The sequence below is a fragment of the Ammodytes marinus genome (genome assembly GCF_949987685.1).
Source record: "Ammodytes marinus genome assembly, chromosome: 14".
Classification (NCBI taxonomy): domain Eukaryota; kingdom Metazoa; phylum Chordata; class Actinopteri; order Uranoscopiformes; family Ammodytidae; genus Ammodytes; species Ammodytes marinus.
In genome coordinates, this window is record NC_137218.1 from 775,551 (window position 1) to 801,123 (window position 25,573).

The window sequence follows — 25,573 nt, forward strand, 5'->3', positions numbered from 1 at the left end:
CTATAGAGATGTGCACACACACACACTGGGCTATAAAGACACACACACACACACACACACACACACACACACACACACACACACACACACACACACAAAGGACTATAAAGATATACTACACACTGTATAATCACTCACCCATGGACTTACAGCTCTCTCACACACACACACACACACACACACACACACACACACACACACACACACACACACACACACACACACACACACACACACACACACACACACACACACACACACACACACACACACACACACACAGGGTTATACCTATATAAACACTAGGGCCGTCACTTTTCTAAAAGATTTAGTTTGAACAGATTTAAAATGACCCGTAAATCGTTCAAATATATAGTCTGGAAACCAGACCTGCCGCTGGCAAATTTAAATTTGCTCAGCCTGTTGTTCGACCCTATTCACCATTCATTGACGTGAAATAGGGGTATGTGACGCGGCTGCACTGTGTGTGTGTGTGTGTGTGTGTGTGTGTGTGTGTGTGTGTGTGTGTGTGTGTGTGGTTTAGACACGATCCATTTGAGCTCATTAACTATATTGGAAAATCCTGAGCTACCAATCAATTGGTTCTTTCTGATATGGGCGCGCCAGAGCCCTATGTATGCATACAGACAGACAGACAGACAGACAGACAGACAGACAGACAGAGCCCTATGTATGGGGCTCTGGGGCGGACGTAACCTGATGACGACAGTGCTGTGCATCATGCGCCGTTGAAGCTGTGATAGTAAAGAGAGATGGCTGTGGATATGCTGTGTGAGACTGCTTTGGCCTCGACCCTTAACGATTTGGAAGACGGCACTCAAATCTTTCATTAGTAAGAAAGAGGAATGTTCTGTTTTGGCGATCGTCACATTGAGTTGGAAGGTCTATTGATCGTGGCCAGACCCTCTATCGTCCTAGATATGGCTCTGTTTTTGTTTTTGTTTTTTTTAAAGATATTTTTTTGGCATTTTTATGCTTTATTGATAGTGTAGAGACAGAGGTGAAATGGGGCAGAGAGGGGAGTGACATGCAGAGAACGACCGCGGGCTGGAATCAAACCCGGGTCCGCCCTAACAACTGAGCTAAGGGCGCCCAGATATGGCTCTGGATTTACAGGCTATCAAATATATCCAAAGTTAGAAAACGCTCTCTACTGGAACACAAGAGGAACTGCTTCTAATGGACTGAGTTGTTTATGGGATTGCAGCCATCATATCTGACAGGTCATGACTGTTCACATATGAGCTTTTCATCGCACATTCAAACGGATATTCAAATTTGGAATAAAAAGTGACAGCCCTAGTAAACACATGTTATTGTTCACTCACAGACTGACAGCACACACACACACACACACACACACACACACACACACACACACACACACACACACACACGGTTATAATTATATCAACACTTCTATATCGTTCACTCACGATGGCGCATGTGCAGCTTGCTCACTTCCTGCTAGCATAACGCTGCTAGCATAACGCTAACGAACTCTTAACGAGACACAGACTGCAGCGCGAGCAATAGGTTCACCTCCATGTTCAACAGTCACGTTCGCCATGAAGCAATGTTAGCTTAGCTTTAGCGTTAAGCCCCTATCTCACTGGGCTGCGACAGTGTGCGACAAGTTGGAGATGCAAAATTGCGAGAAAATATGCGAATTAGCGACAATTTTATCTTGCAGTCTCACTGAGTTGGTTCCTCACGACACATTTGCGAATGTCACATTTATGTCTCGCGAACGTCTGGCGAGCGTCGCACGAACGGAATGTCAGTCTTATTTTTGTCTCAAATCAGTCACAATTTAGTTTCATATATCGCCAAACCCTCGCAAAGTTGTCTTACATTTCTCGCACTTTCTGACTCACGGAGACTAAATTGAGAAGGGTTTGCAACGCGTTTGAGACACATGCGACCACTCAGAGACTATTTTGAGACTAGATTTGTAGCACACTTTTTGAACATTTTCAAAATTCAAGCGACAGGACTGCGCGGCTCTGCGACTCATGCGAGGAAATTGAGACCTCCGCGAATGTTTGGAGACAGTTTGGAGACTCCCTCTGAATGCAGTCTCCAATTTGTAGCAAACAGTCGCAGCCCAGTGAGATAGGGGCTTTAGCTTAGCTTTAGCAACGTTAGCTTAGCTTTAGCATCCTGATGTTTGTACCAAATAATCCTGTTTCTGAATAAAGCTACGTTTCATGCAGCAGCTGATGGTGTCATCACGACTCGCCGTTTTCACTGTCACTGTTAAAGGAACACTTCACCCATACGGAACAGGCGTTCTATCATTATAAAATCACTATTATAATATAATGAATGAGGTTTTTCTTCCCTCAGTCTTCCCTCTGTCCTCCCTTGGCCCAGCTGTCCTGTTAATCCTAACCCTTACTGTAATGCCACAGTAAGGAAAACGTAGGGTTAGACAGTGAGACCATAAAACACTCTTTCTGCCTTTTCTCAGGCTAGGATGAACCAATTTTTTTTTTAGTACATAGGATCTCCGAGTGCAATACATCTTCGTATTCCCACTGGTGAAATAGCCCACTGGTGAAATAGGTCTTTAAATGCTGTAGCTAGCTAATTAGCTTCCTAATATAATCTAGCTTTATTGCATTCATTACTATGCCATAAAGTTCCTCCATCAAGACGTGCAAACTGTAGCTAACCAGGTCGTTGTTTATTAGCTGATTAGCCATGCTGGGTATGTTTGCGTTTTAGCTAGCTAGTGCTTTTAACGGACCTGACACTGCTCCTATAGATCCGGGCCAAGGCACCATTGCATCTTGCCAATACGTGACCACATCGTATTAAGATGCATTGAAGTCACCGCAATGGGTTTGTATTTGTTTTAAAATGTGCTGTTTTGGGTTTTAGCATCATAAAGAACTGAAACCATGGTGACGCTATTGACCTAGTGTTATATTCTGACATGTCGGTGACGTACGGCCCAGTTAAGTCACTTCTGCACAGTGACGACTTGCATTGATATTGATTTTAAATGTCTGTCTCTAGGGGAACAGTCTGATATAAAGTGAGGTCAGGACAGACAGACAGACAGACAGACAGACAGACAGACAGACAGACAGACAGACAGACAGACAGACAGACAGACAGACAGGTATTGGGTGGAGGGGAACAGTCTGATATAAAGTGAGGTCAGGACAGACAGACAGACAGACAGACAGACAGACAGACAGACAGACAGACAGACAGACAGACAGACAGACAGACAGACAGACAGACAGGTATTGGGTGGAGGGGAACAGTCTGATATAAAGTGAGGTCAGGACAGACAGACAGACAGACAGACAGACAGACAGACAGACAGACAGACAGACAGACAGACAGACAGACAGACAGACAGACAGACAGGTATTGGGTGGAGGGGAACAGTCTGATATAAAGTGAGGTCAGGACAGACAGACAGACAGACAGACAGACAGACAGACAGACAGACAGACAGACAGGTATTGTGTGGAGGGGAACAGTCTGATATAAAGTGAGGTCAGGACTCTGTCTATGCTGGTGCTCCTACATGAGCATCCGTACCGTGCTGAAGCTCACCTCTTCCAACCGGGCCAAGGAAGCACTGGGAGAACACACTAGACTGTGTGTGTGTGTGTGTGTGTGTGTGTGTGCGTGCGTGCGTGCGTGCGTGCGTGCGTGCGTGCGTGCGTGCGTGCGTGCGTGCGTGCGTGCGTGCGTGCGTGCGTGCGTGCGTGCGTGCGTGCGTGTGTGTGTGTGTGTCTACGGAGCAGGAGCACTAGGAGAACACACTAGACTTTAGGGGGCAGCAGGGCAAAGCGACCAGGACAGAGGATTAGTTTGAGTGCACTCTCAGTCCAAACCTGATTCAACTATTATTTACTACACACAGGTCGGTTTATGACCATGTTACAGCGAGGGGGAAACTTATTCCTGCTAAGAGACGCCACAAAGTCCAGGGGCCTCATTTATCAACAGTGCGTAGAAAAGGTTCTAAATTCACTCTTACGAATGAAATTTAGTATGTGCTTAAGTACAAAAAAATCGGTATTTATCAAACGTGCGCTGGCCTATCGTACGCACACCAGTAAGTCATCAATCTTGATAAATCCCACATGTTCTTAAGTGTCATGCTCGTTCACGCTCATTCCATTTGCATTCAGAAACGCCTCCAATTAACCATATATGGTCACAACACATCCCTTTATCAACCATCTGAATGTGTTTTACCCCTCTCCGCCACAATGGTAAAGAGCCGAGGGTAACGAAAAGAAACTTCTCCAACACAGAAATGGAAACCCTTGTAAACGAGGTTGAATCGAAGCAAAACATATTTTGTTGGCGCACTTAGTGCAGGCATTAAAACAAAAGAAAGCTTGCTGCATGGGAAAATGTGATATTTTCGAGCAAGTTGTAAGGCAACGGCATTGTTTGCCGCGATCTGACAACTTTACGTGCAGTCATTCATAAACTCTTTCAATAAAAAAGAGATGAAGATAAGCTCCTAACAACAATAGAGTTAGCCTACTAAGTGAAATGAGTGATTGGCGAGTCTGGCGAGTCACCGCGGCTCGTCCAGCTCACAGCTGAGTGCTGAGACGCACAGAGAGCATCGGAGGGATCCTCCGCTTCAAAACATGTAAACGTGACACATTTAATGAATAATCAATTAGAGCTTACCTAAAAATAAGTGTGCCATATAACTATTTATTGCATTTAGGATGTTAGCTCATTTGGACGCTGTTTTGACCATCTGTTTTCATTGATGTATTGGCGATATTATATCTACTTCAGTTTCATTACTCAGTCGTGATCAGTGTTCTTAAAGAAACTTAGATTATAAAACAAGAGGTCCAAAACACAGATGATGATTAAACAAACAAATGTATGACTTTATATTACCCTAGAAATGCACGGGTGGATTTGACGCGTGGCGATTATAGATATAAAGAGAACGCTGGCGGTTCTAGTGTTAATGCAGACGTTGAAACTCTTAAATGCTTTGCTTTGTGCTTGTAATATCGCTATTCTACCACTAGATTCTGTTCGTAAGCATGGTCAGAGTTGTGCTTACATTTACACACATTCATAAGTCTAAGTACATTTTGGTAAATTCCATACTTTGCGTGGCAATGTTCTTACGCCCTACTTACGCACAGATTTGTGCGTAAGTACGGTTGATAAATGAGGCCCCAGGGCTCTGAATCTAACTGGCGGTGGCTGCTATTACATCTACGGTGCCCACTATCTCTACCATTGTGTCCTTGAGCAAGACACTTAACCCCAAACTGCTCCAGGGGCGCTGTACTATGGCTGACCCTGCACTCTGACCCCCTCTGGAATGAATAACTTGAGAGGGGAGATGAGAAAAGATAAATTTCAATGTGCCCTGTGTAGAATAGACTAAATTGACTAAAATACGTGGGGAATGTGATTTCTGATTGGTCAAAATTAACATGAGCGGTACACTTTGACCAATCAGAGCGAGGCACCGGTTCTAAAAAAATAAAATTGGCTGTTGGGACTGTCAACTGTTCAAATCTCTGTCCCAACTGCTATTTTCTCCCCAAATTCTCCACTAGCTTTAACTCATTCCTTTCATTCAGTTTCTCAGAATATCATTTTGTTTTGAAGTATTTTCTGATTCATGAAGTGTGTCTGGATCAGTGTGTCTCCGTCTCTGGTGTTTTGGTTCTTTGTGGGAATTTATTATCTGCAGCTGCTGCACATCACACTGAACACACACACACACACACACACACACACACGCACACACACAGAGAAACAGACACACACACAGAAACACACACACACACACACACACACACACACACACACACACACACACACACACACACACACACAGAAACACACACACACACACACACAGAAACACACACACACACACACACACCAGGCTGAATTCAGTTCAGATGAGTCACATGTTCTGATCAGTGGAAACAGGCGGCGATGCCAACGTGGACGTTTTATCTCCAGATGAGAATCTCAAACCAAACAGAAAAAACAGATCTAGAATCTGCGTTCCGAATCGCATACTCTTTCTTTTTTCTATTCTACATACTACATCTGACGATAAAAAGAATCTAGTTAGGATGCAGTAGGCATACTATTGGGACATACTTTACTCTCTTATTTCATCATAACATTGCGCCTTGATCTTGCCTCTTGCTTTTATATCCGTTGCATCCCTGTTTGTTTTCATATGGAGGCTTCGTCGATGTGACGTCACTTCACGTGCACACTGGATTGTGGGTCAGAATTGCCCAAATAGGATGCAGTTTTCAACACTAACAATCTTGGCCGGAGGAAGTAGGACATCCGGGTACTTCTAACCATCCTAAATCTGGCCACAAGAATCGGGACATCCTAAATCTTTTTTCTACATAGGGGAGAGTGGCCTAAGTTGTGCAACTTTTTACTCAAAGTGATTTTAAAGTAAGGCCTTGACAGTTATGTCTCCAACTCAAATATGTACATATATTTCAGGATGTTGTGCATCCCTGGCAATAAAAACTTTGGATCTGGAATATAGCTTTCGGAAAAACAGTTGTCTTGTGGCACAACTTGCCCCCGGTGTGGTGTAAGTTGTGCCACAAGAGAGAATACCATGGGGTAAATTGTGCCATTGATATATATCTCATAAACTGTAATGCAAGACAAATCCATAAGACAATTACTTATTTAAGGTTTATTTAAAGTAAATAAAGTAAATATTTTACAAAGATTGAAGGTCAATTTTCTTAAACAAGGCCTAGCAGATCTAGGTGGTTTTGCCTGCAAAGCTCACAATGACAAAGTCACCATCATCATCTTTCTGGCCATCTGAACTCTCATCAGTGGTGTCGTTAAGTGGAATTGAGATGTCACTCTCTTCTGAGCTACTGTAGACAATCACTTTCTTTTGGTGACCAGCGTATACAGCCATGCCACTGGCACAACTCTCAGAAATGTACTTTGCACTAGTTGCTCCGTGCTTGTGGAACCAACTGCCACCTGACAAATGTGATTCCCTCTACATTTCTGCCTTTAAATCAAGGCTCAAAACCCATATGTACACCCTGTTGTTTCCTCCCCATTAACTATCTTACCTCTGCACTACTATCTGTGTTTATGTGGATGTATGGGCTTTATGTCTTTTATTTTGGTTATTGTTATTTTACCTTCATTGTTTATCTACTGAATGCACTATGTTCAGCACTTTGGACAGTGCAAACTGTCATAAATGTGCGTTTATAAATATATTTTACTTACTTACTTACTTACTTACTTATAACTCACATAGGCCCTTTGGCACAAATCACCCCAACCCCAGAATTTTGGATAATAAGCATAATGCAGCAGTTTAGGGCTGACATCGTGCTAACTATAAAGACAAAAAGTGTAGCATACTAAAGCACTAAAACATGTGTCAAATGTTTTCAAACGTGTCTATAATTGTTCAGACACAATAATCAAAAAATCATGATCATGGAAATTTTACTTTGAAAGGCAAAACACAGTTTTTTTTAGCTTAAATGTGCTTATATCTTATTCCTTGTGTCTCCCTTCTTTACAGGATGAGTCAAATGGATGGCTCTTCTTAAATATGTGGTCACATTTCCAATTTCTTCTATGGTCTTCTAGAAACAAGGGATGGCACACTTCCCCAACCGCACAACTTAGGCCACTCTCCCCTACTATATAGTAGAAAGTATGCGTTTCGGAACGCAACCTCTGTCTTCAGAGTGAATCTGTGTGTCTTTGAGAAAAGACTTATTTCACGTGTGCAGCCATTGACTAATAAAGTAAAGGAACTTAATCCACAACATTTAGTTCAATACAAAACACACCAAAACTATGAGGGACGAGTGAGACGGAAGGAAAAGAGTAACAATTATTATTATTCAATTATAGAATAGAATATAGTGATGCCAATAAACTGTTTGAGCAGATGATCATGCACTAAACTTTATGTTTTGTTGTGAAGACATTTATTAGTTTTACGGTCGACTGCTGAGTTTAAATCCAATATTTCACAGAATCAACAAATAAAATGTTCTAGATTCATTGATTTAGTTTCTACAATGATTAAACATTATTAAATACAATTCAAAATGTTTTGTGGCGATACTGATCATCCAGACATTCCCAGCTTCATAAAAACATGAAAGAGTTTACCCCCTTGATTTCTCTGGTCTGTCGCAGTTTACCCCACAACTGGGGTAAAGTGAGACAACTTTTTTTTAAACAATCATATTTTCACTGCCCTTTGTCTTGAATAAATTCTGTTAATGCCCATTTCTAGGAAACATCCTAAATTAATGGGAAATGTGTAAATTTGACTGAAAATCATTTTAGCTCGCTAAATTATTTTCCATATACATTTACAGTATGGGGCAGTAAAAACAAACTATTTTTATTCCTTTTTACAGAACAAGCAGCCAAACTGGAGGAACAAGCAGCCAAACTGGAGGGACAGCAGACTGAGATTGATAAACTGATGGAAGATATTCTCTAATCATTTTTTTAATTTTATTTGTATAGCCCAATATCACAAATTGACATCTGCCCTTACACCCTTAGCTCGGCTGAGAAAAAACACCCAGTAAAAAACCCTTTACTGACTTTAAAAAAATAAATAAAATTATCTCCGCCTCTACAGGGCGTATATGATTCTAATAAATGCAGGTTGTTCTGGGGCTTTTAGAATACATTCCTGAAATTATTTTCCTAATTAAAAAATGTTCTTAAAGTGATTGATAGACGATAGGCTGTGTGTGAACACCAGATTGTCTTCTGTGCACACACAGTACGGACAGGTTTCAACAACAAGCGTTCTCCAGAATCACTGACTGCACCTTTAATGGAAGGCGGATGTGAAAGTGTTTTATTTACATGATCACCGCAGCACAGTCGTTTTACTGTCATCTCTTTCATGTGGGAATTATCTGTGTATCTGTTCTCAAAATCTCAACTTCTAAAGCACTTACATCAACTAAACTTTCCATAATTATTCTCGGCACTATCCTGAAGGTTATTACAGAAGGATTTGTTCATATGTTGTTCATTGTCTGATTTATGAGACATTTTCTTTTTTTTAAACATACAAAGAAAGGCATTTTTAAGACCTGTACATAGTAGTGTTTGACTTATAAACTAAAAAAAAGTCTGTAACCCAAATCTGTTCTGTAAAAACTGGACACTAATATTCTGTAACAAAAAAATGGAATTAAGATTTTAACTCTGGCTTCATCCAACATCTAGATTTTGTTTTTTTTTAAATATAATTTTACACAGTTACACACACACACACACACACACACACACACACACACACACACACACACTCACAGACAGACCAATGAACAGATAGGAAAATAAGAATGTAGCCAGTCAGAAGAGGACACTACGGGGTGGGTGGAGATTAATATGGTTTGAAGACTGTATAAGACTTGATGCTGTTTGATGTGAGCCAGAGAAACTCAGAAACACACACACAGACACACTCACACACAGAGAGACACAGAGACAGACAGACACACTCACACACACACACAGACACAGAGATGAAGACCCTTTCTGTGTTGGCTCTGTTGTTGCTGGCATGCCGTGTCTCTGCAGATCCACCAGTTGATGCGCTGGAGGAGTCCGACTCCTTGGCTAAACTGAGAGCAGACCTGACGGCCCTACAATCTCTGACTCAAGGTAAGAATCACTAGTGAATAACTGGCCTCATGTTCACAGATACCTGGACAGAAAAAAGCACATTTTAATTTTGATGTAATTGATTTCTTTCACCTTAGGCCATATTCCGTATAAATTATGTTGCAGTTAAATCAAACTATTTTTATTCCTTTTTTCAGAACTGCACTGTACCGCAATACGTAATTATGGCTTAAATAGTGTCAAGATGATGTAAATACACCAAATGTTCAGGCTTGTTTTGGTTGCGGTGCAGAACATGCACTTTTATTTGAGAAGTATTTTATTTATTGGAGACCTTGGTTGTTACCAGCAGTATTCTCTTTCCTATACTGAAACAGACCTATAAGGTGCAATTGTAGTTAAAGCTGGGGTGGAGGATTTGGGGAGAAAATGGCAGTTGGGATAGAGATTCGAATTCAAATACCTCAACAGCTCCACTTGTTCTCTTTGGTCCCTCCCCTATGGTCCCTCCCTGACACGCTCTACACCAGAGGAGTCCAAACTTTTTTCACTGAGGGCCACATACAGAAAAATCTACGAAGGGCCGGGCCACTTTGCAAAAATAACACATTTATCAGGACATGTTGCTGCTCTGATGTTTAGTTTCATAGTGTCTTCGTAAATTGTAATCCTTCTTCACGGCAACACTTTCCTTGCAAATTAAACAGACACATTTCACCTCAGAGCCGGCCCAAGCCTCCATGGGGCCCTAAGCTGAATTTGATTAGGGGGGCCCCTCTCCAACATCAGCGCTGCCCAAATCATTGACTATTGTTAAATGCCTTCAGACACCCAGTGTTTCTGCTATTTCCTCCAATGTCCAGCTGGGTGAAAATAGTAGCCAGCCGAGATACCGACCCTCCTAGGGGGGTCCGGGGGTATGTCCCCCGTGAGATTTTTTTAACTTTTAAAAGTGAAATGCATGAATCTGGTGCACTTTGAGAGGAAAATTAAGAGGCTAAAGCTGAAGAATTTTGTATGAAAAAATTATTTGGAGACACTGTGTCAGATGAATTTTTTTATTTTATCTATTTTATTTAACCTTTATTTCACCAGGAAGGTCCCATTGAGTTACAGTAACTCTTCTCACAGGGAGTCCTGGCCAAGACAGGCAGCAGAAAAGAAGTTGCAGAATTTGCACAAGGCCACACACACACACACACAAACAAACAAAGTACACCACAATTGACACTATAATGCTAAAATTACACTTCAAAACAGGCTATATAGAAACAAGCTAATACATACAGCTATTGAAGAAGGACACATGGATTTTCCATAATAATTTAATTTAAAATAAAATATTATGCAGGGTCCTCTGGGATGGGCTTGGTGCTCTTTTTCTTTTATGGGACATATTTCTCTGTAATATAATGAGTGCATTTAAATGATTTAAAATTTTAAATGGCCATATTACACTATATTTTTAAAATGTGCTCGGGAGGTGTGTCTGTGAGTGGCCAGCGGAATAGCAAATAGTCTATATTTTAGGCTGTATGTAAAAAGTAGTTGTGTACAAAGATAAGGCCAAACATATTAATTAAAACTATATATTTCGTTAGATAAAATCATGTTATGAATTTATCAAATTATTTTATGCATCTCTTTCCTATAACAACTAACCCTGGAAGTTTAAACTATAATCTGACGTTGTTGGAAATGTGTTGATTTCATGGAAGGGAAACAATGCTTTGGAATAGACTATAGGCTAATGCATTATTTCACTTCTCACAACACATTTTATATAGGCCTACATATAGGCTAGTCCTACAGTTTCGCTAATACGTGATATTTCATACAGTACAAAGTTGGGCAAAACAGCTTAACAAAGACTATAACGACTGTGTCAATCATGATATGTGATCAGCGCGCGCGTGTGTGTTCGTGTTTGTGTGGCAGTTACAGCGACGCATGGCACAGGCTTTCTTCCTTCCCAGTCGCTTTCTTTGCGGCAGGTTGCCTCCCTTTTTTCCTCATGTCAGTCAAAATGCCGTGCTTATTAAGAGCGTCATCATATTCAGGAGCTATTTAGCATTCGCCATGTATGGAAGATTGGGGATGAAACTGGGAGGTGAAGTGGGATGACCGCAGGTGGGTAATTATAAAGGGAAGATTGCGTGCCGGACAGTTTTATAAATCTCAACTTTTTTTTTTGCACAGCACATTCTTGGCCTTGTGCGAATGCAATGTTTAGGGAAGGTTTCTACGCACACCTTTATGAATGAGGCCCGTGGTCTTAGTACAGTTGCGAGACTATAGAACATGTCCCCCCCTGACATTAACACCATCACAGACACAGCCCAGTTTAAATCTAACCTGAAAACATATTTATTTAGAAAGACTTGTAAGACACAGTAGCACTGTGACATTTTCCTCCTGCTGTTGTGTAAGCTTTTCTCATTTTACTGTATGTTACATTTGATTGTTTCCTTAAAGTAAAGGGCTTTATAAATAAATGTTAATTGATCAATAGACAATAAACAGCTGAATCTCTCTCTCTCTCTCTCCCTCTCTTTCTCTCTCTCTGTGTCTCTCTCTCTGTCTCTCTCTCTGTGTGTGTGTCTCTCGCTCTCTCTCAGGTAAACAGGTGGCTTTCACGACCTCTCTGGTGGCTACTGGCGATGGTCAAACCTTTGGACCCTTTGATGCAGACACTCCTCTGGTCTTCAAACACGTCGCCACCAACATTGGAAACGCCTACAGCCCAGACACAGGTACCTGAACTAGACATTTAAATTTTGGCAAAACCATAATTCAATTTCAAGCTATGGTTAACTTTGAGATGTGTGTCTATTTAGCCTCCATTACATTATGTCTCCTATAAAACCATATTATTAACAGCCATCATTTCAACATTAGTTTTTTCAATACTCTGAAACAAAAATCTCAACTTCTAACTTTCCATAATCATTCTTAGCACTATTTTGAAGGTTATTACGGAAGGATTTGTTCATATCTGGTTAATTGTCAGAGTTATTGTACGTTTCCTTCTTAAAAACATGGTGAAAAAGCTTTTTTTATGAGCTGTAGGGGAGAACGGGGTAATTTGTCACATGGGTTGGATGTCACATTCGTTATATCTCGCCACCAGAGCGCGCTAGCTCTCAAATGTTGATATAAAAAAGGTCCAGAATTGGGATCAGAGGTCACATACATAGACTTCCTTGGAGGAAGACAACTGCATTTCAGGTGAGAGGATGTTTTGTGTTTTTCATGTCAAATTCAAAATATTTTGCTTCTCAGTATTTTTCTTCTAGGCTTTTACACAATGGGTTTATAACAAAACATGTGTTACCCTCAGAAAGTGTGAAGGGTAAGCTATAGTTTAGATTGTTGTTAGCAAGCTAATTAGTTGTCAGATGGTTGTTGGCCTTGATGCTAGCAAGAAATTCAGGTTGGGGTTGGTCGTCAAATTTTTTGGGGGGTTGGTTGTCACATGTTATCTCAAGGCTGCAGCCAGAAAAGGAACCCAATAACGAAAGAAATTGTCAAGCTGTATCCTCACTGACACCCCAGAGAAGGAAAGAATAGAGCAGGAAAAGGCAGCTAGCAAGCAAAAGAAAAAAGGGCAACAAAACCAAAACAACCCAGTGCATCCCAAACTAGACCAGCTGCCAAGGCTACAGTAAGTTATGTAGGCCTATTTGTCAACTTGACAATGCAATTAAACTTTCAAATTTGGTTCTGCCTCATTGCCTTCTTTTTAAGATTTTTCCCATTAAGATAACATTGTGACAAACAACCCCATAGTGTGTGACAACCGACCCCTTGATGGGGTTGGTTGTCACAATGTGTCAGAGTGTCTTTGATGGTAAATTACTTCTTCATTACAATAAGTTGGAAAAAAAGAGAGACACACATTTCAAGCCAACACCTTAAGCTTCAATTTAATGTAGGAATGACTATTGACAGATGTTTTGGTGATGAGCAATTCTCACTAGAGTAAAAAGTGTGCCTACTTACCCCGTTCTCCCCTATCTATTATTTTTAAGATTTATAAAATGAAAAAGTCTGTATCCAAAAGCTGTTCTGTAAATACTTTGGAAACTAATACGTTGAAAGAATAAAATAAAGGTTTTAAATCTGGGTTCATCCAACATCTAGATTTGGGGTTTACATTTTTTTATGTCAGTAACCAGCTGGCAAGGTTTCATGATATCTATGAATAACATGTTTAACCCTATTCACCTGCAGTGTCTCGCTTTAAAATGAAAAAACGTTCCACAGGTAACTTCACTGCACCGCTGAAAGGAGCCTATCACTTTGAGATGCACATTTATGGACCCCCAGACCATGCTACCGCCGCCTACTTGGTGAAGAACTCAGAGAAGATCTTCGCCGCATATGAGTACCAGACGTCTGAGTGGGCCTCTGCTTCTAACGGCGGCTCACTGCTCCTGGAGGCTGGAGATGTCGTGTCTGTGCTTCTGTGGAAAGACGCAACAGTGTTTGACGACACCGAAAACTACACCACCTTCAGTGGCCATCTGCTTTTCACCATGTAACACACAAACACCTTCACCTACATGATGTTTTTTTCTTTAATAATTCTGGTGCTTAAATGATCTTAATCTGAATCACTGCAGCAAAGTCAAGTTAACTTCTCATTTCATATACGAACATCATGAATGTTTAAATCTGCAACTGAATAAAGACACATTTCATGTTATTTTATTTGTCTGATTCCTTTGTCAATAAAAATCACTGCAAAGCATCTCTGGACATGTCCTCATTGAGAGGCTGGAGAACACAATACTTCAACATGATGAAATAAATGTAATTAAACTACAGAAAAAAATACCAACACAGCAAAGGGCGCAGGTTTTATTTCAATGTAAGGGGGGACACATTATAAAGGGGGACTAGGGGCCCTCTAAACAATGTGAACTTCAAACACTTAAAGTTAAAGAACTTTTAAATATTTCTGAAACAGTCTCATTATTCCTTTGATGATGATACATTACATGTGACAGCAAACGAGACCATCAGTGCAAAGAAAGCTATTTTTATATAGTTTTTCTTAATGCCACGTTTTGGAGTGTTTTTTTTCTTATTTCTGAATCATGACTCATGCAGCAGCAGCAGTGGCTGTTACTACTCATGCTGCTTTTCACTGGGAGGCTCAGTCCATGTGATGTAACTTCTGCTGCAGTGGATTGTGGGTCAGAACCTCCATAAAGCTGCTGGTTTCAACACTAAAAATCACCACCGGATGTAGTAGGACATCTGGGTATTTTTCAGCATGCTGCATCTGACATCATGTATTGGGACAAACTAAATCTGTTTCTACCAAACTAAATAGCAGGGAAGGATGGGGACTGGAACACAGTCTTTCTTTGGTCCAATGGTTTACATGTAACACCATCATTTCACCAGCAGGGGGAGCCCACTCCACTCTCTGTCTCTGCAGAACTGCATTTTCCCCAAGAGAGTCTGGCTGCAGACCTCCAGCCCTCCCAGCAGCCCCTCCCCTACCCACTCATTCAATCAATCAGCTGTCCTACTGCACTCCACTGTGCTCCAGACCTGTTGTGCTGTGTCTCTGTCATAATGCAGAGCTGGCTTGTTCTCTGTCAGAGTGGCTCACTAGCAGGGGCTCAGCTTTGGTGAGCTCAGTCGCTTACACTGACATGTGAAGTTTCCCTGAGCGTCAAGCGAGCGGTCGGGGGGGGGGGGGGGGGGGGCTGTGTGTAGGGGCTGGGGTGGAGCTAAGTCTGAATCTTGTCTTTACAAAACACAACCAACAAATGTTACTATGTAAAATACAGCCAGAGAGAGGACTGTGCAGATAAACACACCACCACACATTCTAGTGGGGCAGAAGTGAATATTTTGAGGGACGCTATACTTTGTTTTTTTAATGATAATACAGCATGTTATGCCTTTAAACCAGTGGTGTCAAACATACGGCCCGCGGGCCGGATCCGGCGATGATTTAATCCGGCCCGCGACTTGTAGAGCACAAGCATTTAACTTTTCCTGAGCATTTAAAAAAAAAGTAAGTCTCTAGCCCGTTCCTGTGAGGAGTTATGAACTTTTAAAGAAATAACCAAAATGCTCACTCCAGCCGCTAGGGGGCAGCCAAAATTAAAAAAAGCACATTTTAGCAACGTGGGAAATGGTAAATGGGTTAGTTCCTGCTTCACCGCTATTAATGTTTCCTCCAGTGCTTTATGGCAAAGTAAAAAATAAAATAAAACTATTTTTATTTTTAGTGCTGAACAATTGTACTAGCAAGTGTGGTGTGTCTGCGGCTCTGCGCGCAAAACGAGCAGGAGCATGCTAGTGTAGGCCTACAAGATTTAGTTCCTAATTTTCAATGCTGCTTTATTTTTATGTTTTAAATTGGGAAAAACGAATTCCAAAACAACCAATAACCCCTGTATTTAAAATACTGGGCGGAAAGGCGTACTCATTCACGCGACAATTCACGTCATAAAAGCACACCGTTGCAGGTAAATAATAAAGTCTATGTGTGGAACAACTGTGGTCAAGCCAGCGGTCTCTTGTTTTTGCATGGTCAAACCAGCCGCTTCTTTATTTATTCCCCCCGTGTTGTTGTGAGCACAGAGACGGCTCGGTGCAACTGATAGAGACAGTGAGCGAACAGCTCTGGCTGCGGCAGCTTCGTGACATCGTAGCAGTGGGACACAGTGTAGCCAACTGATTCATTTAATGACGAGGAAAAACACCACACAATAAACAGTGCCGCGCTCACATTTTCGCCAAAACACACTGACTCTCTTCACTCTAGCCGAGGTGACTACACAAGGCGGAAATGATTCTTTCGACCAACTGTGGTCAAGCCAGCGGTCTCTCGTTTTTGCTCGGTCAAACCAGCCGCTTTTTTATTTATTCCCCCCGTGTTGTTGTGAGCGTGTATTTACTACTATCTATGGCGTAAACACACAGAGACGGCTCGGTGCAACTCATAATAGAGACAGTGAGCGAACAGTGCTGGCTGCGGCAGCTACGCAGTGGGACACAGTGTAACCAAGTGATTAATTTATTGACGAGGAAAACACCACACAATAAACAGTGCTGTGCTCACATTTTCACCAAAACACAAGACTCTTGCCGAGGTGACCATAGACATTATAAAGGGATTTATAATGTCTATGGTCGTGGATGGTCAACACTTCTTCTTCTTCTTTTATTTCCGGCAGACTAGGCAAGGGCGGGGCACTGCTGCCCCCGCCGATTAAAAACAACAGTAGCCTATAAGCGGAAATGATGTACGAGCTGATTTCCATACAGCGCGGGGAATTCGAATCCGGATCGCAAACGCGCATAGAAGACGCATTGTTAAGGCCAGGTGTGAACAAGCATATTACATTTACATATAACGATCGGATTCCTCAGAACCACATATTAATGCCAGGTGGAAATAGGGTCATAGTAAACAAAATTGGACAACTGTAAGGTCAGTGCCTGTTGTATTTGTGTATTCAAATAAACAGTTGTTTATTTAATTAGTGCGTATTGGCATCTTTGAGCAAAATACCCCCAAAACTTTTGCTGCGGCGCTCCGCGCTGCACCTCCTATTCCCATGGCAAGCAGCAACCTTTACTAAGACATGTCCTGGGGGGTACGGAGATCCCTTGTGATCCGTGATAATGTAGGTTACATATGTAGGCTGAGTGATAAAGCATATAACTGAAAAACAAAGCTAGGTATTTGGAGTTGACATATGTACGTTCTTTGTGGGTGAATTTATTATCTGCAGCTGCTGCACATCACACTGAACACACACACACACACACACACACACACACACACACACACACACACACACAGAAACACACACACACACACACACACACACAAACAGAAACATGCACACACACACACACACACAGAAACACACACACACACACACACACACACACACACACACACACACACACACACACACACACACACACACACACACACACACACAAACAGAAACATGCACACACACACACACACACAGAAACACACACACACACACACACACCAGGCTGAATTCAGTTCAGATGAGTCACATGTTCTGATCAGTGGAAACAGGCGGCGATGCCAACGTGGACGTTTTATCTCCAGATGAGAAACTCAAACCAAACAGAAAAACAGATCTAGAATCTGTGTCTTCAGAGTGAATCAGTGGTTGCGTTCCGAATCGCACTTTCTACTATTTAGTATGTAGAAAAAAGATTTAGGATGTCCAGATTCTTGTGGCCAGATTTAGGATGGTTAGAAGTACCCGGATGTCCTACTTCATGCGGCCAAGATTGTTAGTGTTGAAAAGTGCATCCTATTTGGGCGATTCTGACCCACAATCCAGTGCGCACGTGAAGTGACGTAACATCGATGAAGCCTCCATATGAAAACAAACGGGGATGCGACGGATATAAAAGCAAGAGGCAAGATCAAGGCGCAATGTTATGATGAAATAAGAGAGAAAAGTATGTCCCAATAGTATGCCTACTGCATCCTAACTAGATTCTTTTTATCGTCGGATGTAGTATGTAGAATAGAAAAAAGAAAGAGTAAGCAAACTCCGATATGCGATGTCCGATCCCTGTATACATGCAGAGAGAATGCCGACTATGAACGAGTTATCTAGGTGTTCTTATCCGACTTCTCTTGTCCGTTAATGTGCCGATTTGTGTGCGAAGTAGATCGGATAAAGGTGTTAACATGCAGTTTAAAAGTCCTGTTGAAGTCTTAATGGTTTATTTACCCGATTATGAGTCTGCATGTAAACTAGTGACAGCAGTGCTCCAGACATGGGACATGGATAAAAAGTTTCTGAGTGGGCGTGTACCGGGGAAGGCTCTGCCCTCTGATTGGTCGTCACATGTAGACGTTTTCTTCATCCATGGACGGCTGTGTGATTGGTGTTTCTATGGAAACAATAGGCTGGCACGGGACTGTGGAGGACAGGAAGAGTGAGCACATGTTAGCATCTGTTAGCATGTGTGTCGTCAATACAAAACATGTGCTGTGTCTGAAATCGCGCACTTCTGTACTTACACTTACTTTTTTGAGTGCACTTTGCGCAAAACCGGAGTGTGTGCCAAAATGCAGTGCACTGTAAGTTCCTTGGTCGTGCACTCAAAACGGTCTAAAACTTGAGTGTGGAGCGATGGACACTTTCCACACTCAACGGCCGCCATCTTGCCTACGTAACGGAGAGGACGGGACATTCTAATCAAAATAGAGGAGCTTGAAGCAATTATGGAGACGGACGCGGCCTACAAAAGTTAAATTACACATTGTTTTTGTTTTTCCGCGACTAATGTGCCTGTTTTGGCTATCGGTAACGCAAGCAGAAAAAAATACCACCGAAGAAGAACCGTCAAAATGCAAAGTCATTTCCGGTAGGTGCGCGACGGCAGTTTGGACAGTGCACTGTAGAAATGAGAGCACTGCGTCTATAAGTAAGTGTACTGTAGGGATAATAAAGTGCACTCAATGTAAGTGCACTTACGTAAGTGCGTGATTTCAGACACAGCAATGGTTTGTGCATGTGCAGAACGGCTGCCATCTTTGACAGCGACGGCTACACCACTTGGTCATATGTTTAGGCCTATAAAGAAGGCCTATGAATATACATTTACTTCTCCCAATGCTTTCTAGTTAAAGGTGGGGTATGTGATTTCTGATTGGTCAAAAAATTAACATGAGCGGTACACTTTGACCAATCAGAGCGATTCCGATTCTAAAAAAAAAAAAAAATCCGGTTCTCTGTTCTTATTGGCTGTTGGGACTGTCAACTGTTCAAATCTCTATCCCAACTGCTATTTTCTCCCCAAATTCTCCACCCCAGCTTTAAAGCAGCCGCTTAGGCAACGCGGCGACCAACTCGTAACTGAATTTAATTCAAACACCTAACCAGCATCATGTTCAATTGATCTATGTTCATAACAAACCAACTTTCCTGAAAATCGTGTGTGTGTGTGTGTGTGTGTGTGTATGTGTGTGTGTGTGTGTGTGTGTAGGTGTGTGTGTGTGTGTGTGTGTTACCATAGATATTCTCCTCCTCTCTCGCCGGCTTCCCCTTCCCCTCCTCTTTGCTCTTGTTGCCACGGTCACCGCGCATCACAACGTAAACGCTTTCCTCAAGTTGACCTGAAACGACAGAGTGTTTAAGTTAAGTTAAGTTAAGTTATCTTTATTTGTCAGTTGTACACGAGGCACATTGAAATTTGTCTTTTAGCATATCCCCTTTCAAGTTACCACACTTCGGAGGGGGTCAGAGCGCAGGGTCAGCCGCAGTACAGCGCCCCTGGAGCAGTTTTTGGGGTTAAGTGTCTTGCTCAAGGACACAATGGTAGAGATGGTGGGCACCGTAGACACAATACCAGCCTCTGCTAGTTTTACGACTCACACCCTCCTGTCCGGTGCCGGGGATCGAACCAGCGACCTCATGGTTACTGGTCGGCCACCTTACCTCTAGGCCATCCTACCACCCCCCAAGAGTGTTAAAATGTGTTCCATAACAAGGAACCACCATCCAGAAGAGAGTGGTCAGCAATTGTAAAAGAAATATACGAGATGGAAAAACGTACATTCAGCCTAAAGGTGCGAACACACTAGGCATTTTACACGCGTAAGATTTACGTGCGTAACGCAGCTAAAATGTTGCTTGATCATTTTGTGTCAAAAATGGTTATACGCGCGTAACCTGCCTAGTCTCCCTCCCGATATTGTATTTCCCTTATCAACCATGGCTGATCAGACCCGACACAACAGCGTGCATGTCCGCACAAAAACAACAACAACACAGCCAACAACTGTGCCAAAAGACAAACTGGACAGCACAAATAGCCTAGCATTAAAACAGCATTGCATATTCACGGCAGCTACATAACAAACACAGTTACAGCAGCATCAGTGCACGGCGGCACAACATAAAGGCAAGTAGCCAAAATTACCCTACCTGGCTGTGACAGGGGACCGTGGCTGGCGTAGATCAACACCGGTGCTTCGCTCTACTTGTTGTGAAAGTCCCGCGGACAGTCGTCATGTTTGGGTTCATAATATGAGGCGCTAGCCGCCCGCACACAACAGGGTGAGTTAACTAATGCTATACGGCGCTAACTTTGTTTATCGGCTAAAGCACAGCCGCACATTGAATTAACCAGGAAGTCCATTCTCCTGGTTTACTTTCCCCACGTGTTCTAACCCCGAGCGGCTTCATACAGCACCGGCCGCCCGCAATACATTTCCTCCTCGGTGTCTCTCATCAGCCTCTGTGTACAGTACACTGTTCTCCGACCCTGCCAATGTATGTGACGTCGCGGGTCAAGCTCAACGCTGATTGGCCAACGCGGCTAATCGTCTCGCGTAGGAGCAACAAAAGTTCAATTTTTTGAACTCCTCGCGTAGCTATACGCGCGTAATATATACGCACGTAATATATACGCGCGTAAACATGTTGCTTTAGCGCGAGTGAAAATGTTGCTTTAGCGCGAGTGACGCATTTACGCGCCATGTACGCGCGTAAACCAATGGTTCCCTATGGAAAAGGGGCGGGTTTCATACGCGTCTGTACGCGTGTAAAGTGCCTAGTGTGTTCGCACCTTTAGACTTTGCATTGATAAATTTAAGAAGTACTGGTTAAAATGGTCATCACATTAGTAAGACAAGTACGTGTTCTACTAGCACTATCACATGGAATGTACCGTTTTATTTATTTATTTGAATTTTTTCCCTCCCCTCCTACTTCTTCATCTGTGTGTGGTCTGATTGAACTTACACTGGACTTTGAGGCATGCGTCTTCGTCTTGGATAAAAGCCATTAAGACCCAGCCACTTTGGTTTCCTATGCTGGACTGACTTCATTTGGACTATAAGGACTTTATCTGAACTGTGATGACATGCTGGTGACACTCTGATTTTATGTCCATCCCCTCTTAAGAACACTAGGAATGTAACCCGTAACGTATCTTGATTGTAGATGTGAAGCTTTATTATGCCCTTCCTTCAGTGACCCAACTGTTTTGTTGTGTTTTTCAATGTGTGTGTGTGTGTTTCCCCTAAAAGTGAAAAATAAAAAAATAAAGTATAAAATGTGTTCTAACATGGCGGCGCTGTTATTAACCCCCCGAAGGAACAATGTTTAACAGGCCACACCCTTTGTATTGCCCCGTAAGTCTGATAAGCTTGAAATGTTACCCACCATACCAAATCAATGTGCTCTACAAAAAAAGCCTCTTGGACCATAGAAGTTTTTTGCAAATTAATTTTTAAATTTCCCTCTAAACACAGCAATTTGTGTCCAGGGCTCTGAATCTAACTAGTGGTGGCTGCTATTACATTTACGGTGCCCACCATCTCTTACACACAGCCTCGACGGCCTAAGATACACGTCTCTACAAAACGAACAGGATCGCTTGTATAACATGGTCGACCAAAACGTCTTAACATGGGCAAGGTTTAGCAGCTAATTGGCCGTAACTCATTGACCATTCGCCCAATCATCATGAAACTTGTTGCTTATCTTCAGAAGCATTTTGAAATTGGCCAACAGGGAGCGCTGCACATGCCAGGCTAGTGGTTAATAACAGGCGGCAGGTGCATTTAAAAGTTCAGCTGAATAGTTCTAGTGATATTGTTAAAGGTGCTACGAGGAACTTTTGAATATCTCTGAAAAAGTCTAATTTTTCCTCTGAAATTACAACAAAGCAAATGAGACCAAAAGTGCAAAGAATGCTATTTTTATATAGTTTTTCTTAATGTCTTTGTCATGGTTATACGCTCACCCAGGAACAACAGCTGGCGTGGTAAAAACACTACTGGTTTTGTCCAAAGGGGGGCGCTAGAATGAACAAAAGCTCAAAGTTCCTCAGAGCACCTTTAACGTTATCATAATGTTATTGTTTCACACGTACCTGTGCTCTTAGCCGTCTGTCTCTCTCTCCTCAGAATGAGTAACATTAGGATGATGATGCTGATTAACAACAGCAACAGACAGGTCACCGTGGTTGCCGTGGTAACAGTGCGCCCCCTGGCCGCCCCCCCCTCCACCACCACTAGCTGATAGTCTCTGCAGGTCACCCTCGTCCCCTCGCTGTTAAAGGCCTCCAGTCTGTACAGGGGAAACTCATATTATTAGAATATCATGGAAAATTAATTGGAATTGAGGCAAGAATTCATGCAAAGGGGCCCAAACCAAGTGCTGAGTACATATGCATGATCATACTTTACAGAGGGCCGACATTTCTGTATTGAAAATACCTTGTTCATTGATTTTATGTGATGTTAAAAAAATTATGAGATTTTGCATTTTGGGGTTTTCATAAGCTGTAAGCCATATTAATCAAAATTATAACAAATAAAGGCTTGAGATATCTCACTTTGCATGTAATGAGTCTATATCATATCTTAGTTTCACCTTTTAAAGGCCTACTTCACCGGTTTGAATATGAAGGTGTATTGAATTCTGAGATCCTATGTAGCATAAATGTGCAAAAAAAATTCATCCTAGCCTGAGAAAAGGCAGAAAGTGTGTTTTTTTAACCCTATATTTCTCTTTCTTGTGACATCACAGAAAGAGAAATATAGGGTTAAAAAAAAACTTACTTTGTAAATATTACTGTGATGTCACAGTAAAAGACATCACAGTAATATTTACAAAGTAAGTTTTTTTTGAATGAGTTTCACCTGTAGGTTCCTCCGTCGGCTGCTGTGAGTTTTGTGAAGCTCAGAGATCCGTCTTTCAGCAGCGAACAGCGGCCGCCATGACAGGAGGAGTTGTTGGTCCGTGACATCATGAGGTGGCAGTGAGTCCACCTGACGTCCTCTACCTGTTTTTGTTTTTTTATCAGGGAAAGAAAGAAAGAAAGAAAGAAAGAAAGAAAGAAAGAAAGAAAGAAAGAAAGAAAGAAAGAAAGAAAGAAAGAAAGAAAGAAAGAAAGAAAGAAAGAAAGAAAGAAAGAAAGAAAGAAAGGGAGTCTTCAGCAACGTTTTAAACTGGGAAAGGGATTTGAACAGAGAATTAAACTCCACTCAAAAAACATGGAAAAGAGAAAATTCGTTATGAGATTTCAGGGAAAGCAAAGCAGAGAAGTTTAAACAGATATGTCAGCCTTTCCTGGACTATATACAGTGTCGTGCGAAAGTTTGTGAACCCCTTGAGCCTTTTGGAATTTTATTTATTTTAACCATTATTAATTCATTTTTTTCAATACCAGTATTTTTTATATGAAATAACAGATGTTTGTTTATCAATTCAACATTTTTCTTTTCCAGAAATCAATTGTTAAAATAGATAAAACAAATGATTTGACAAATGTTGTATGTGCAAAAGTTTGTGAACCCTAAGCTGCATTGCTTAAATGGAGCAGGTAAACACAATCAGGTGGGCCAAACTGATTGATGAAATAGACCAATGTAATGAGAGATCTTGAGGGAAGAAATTGGGCGCCACTAGATAAAACAAAGATAAAACCAGGTCAGTTTAGGCCCACCAAACTGAACCCATACAGGTCAGACATGCTCAAAGGGGAAAAAATCTCAGAGGATCGCAGGAATAGAGTTTTGATGTTGCACATTTGTCTGGGGACAGCTATACATTCGTATAAAAAAGTTTGAGCTCCATCGGCCCACCGTGAGGCAAATCATCTACAAATGGAGAGCTTTAAGAGTGACTTAACATCTGCCTAGAAGTGGACTTCCTTCAAAAATATCCTCAAGCGCCACAAGAAAAAGGATTTTTCAGGTAAAAGCCAACCCACACATTACATCTGGAGATTTGCAGACCATTTGCCACCACCATTCTTCACTTGGGAGAAGGTTCTCTTGGTGGTAGGCACAGTTGCGTTTTTGCCCAAACATGGCGGTTTTGGTTATGACCAAACAGATCAATTTTGGACTAATCTGTCCACAGAATAAGACTTCAGGTATCTCCAGGTGCTCTCTGGCAAAGTTGTGACAAGCAGTTTTGTTCTTTTTTGAGAGCAGAGGCTTCTTCAGCAACCCTCCCTTGAAAGCCATGTTGACTGAGTTTTCTTCTTATTGTGGAACCATGCACATCTGTCCCAGATGTTGCAAGAGAGGTCTGCAAATCACTAGATGTAATGTGTGGGTTGGCTTTTAACTAAAAAAATACTTTTCTTGTGGCGCTTGAAGATATTTTTGAAGGAAGTCCACTTCTAGGCAGATGTTTAGTCACTCGTAAAGCTCTCCATTTGTAGATGATTTGCCTCACGGTGGGCCGATGGAGCTCAAACTTTTTTTGAATTAATTTATAGCTGTCCCCAGACAAATGTGCAGCATCACAACTCTATTCCTGAGATCTTCTGAGATTGTTTTCCCTTTTAGCATGTCTGACCTGTATGGGTTCACTTTGGTGAGCCTAAACTGACCTGGTTTTATCTTTGTTTTATCTAGTGGCGCCCAATTTCTTCCCTAAAGATCTCTCATTACATTGGTCTATTTCATCAATTAATTTGGCCCACCTGATTGTGTTTACCTGCTCCATTTAAGCAATGCAGCTTAGGGTTCACAAACTTTTGCACATACAACATTTGTCAAATAATTTGTTTGAACTGTTTTAACAATTGATTTCTGGAAAAGAAAAATGTTGAATTGATAAACAAACATCTGTTATTTCATATAAAAAATACTGGTATTGAAAAAAATGAATTAATAATGGTTAAAATAAATAAAATTCCAAAAGGCTCAAGGGGTTCACAAACTTTCGCACAACACTGTATAACAGTACTGAAGGGACCTATGACACCTCGTTGACTTTTTATTTTCTGCTTAACATTTATAGTTTAAACAATGTCCTTAGAAACCTGTTAAGTAGAATACGCCATGTTAGTTGTTTATTTTATTTTGTCTATTGTTTGTGTGTTC

The 25,573-nt window shown here is 41.7% G+C and overlaps 2 protein-coding genes across 3 annotated transcripts in view; both read left to right on the forward strand.

Annotated features, from left to right (window-relative positions):
* adamts2a (ADAM metallopeptidase with thrombospondin type 1 motif, 2a) overlaps nucleotides 1–224 on the forward strand; it is a 50,188-nt gene extending 49,964 nt beyond the window's left edge. For both annotated transcript variants that reach the window (XM_080041281.1, XM_080041282.1), the window contains one exon: nucleotides 1–224. This exon is cut by the window's left edge and continues 1,053 nt beyond it. The gene's annotated coding sequence lies outside the window, so the exon portion shown is untranslated.
* A 9,260-nt stretch (nucleotides 225–9,484) lies between these two features.
* On the forward strand, nucleotides 9,485–14,392 carry LOC307260418 (complement C1q tumor necrosis factor-related protein 3-like). Its single transcript, XM_080040654.1, has 3 exons — nucleotides 9,485–9,723; nucleotides 12,303–12,437; nucleotides 13,951–14,392. Exons 1-3 carry the CDS (start codon nucleotides 9,585–9,587, stop codon nucleotides 14,226–14,228), a joined length of 552 nt encoding a protein of 183 aa, XP_079896780.1. The 5' UTR covers nucleotides 9,485–9,584; the 3' UTR covers nucleotides 14,229–14,392.
* Nucleotides 14,393–25,573: the final 11,181 nt, after the last annotated feature.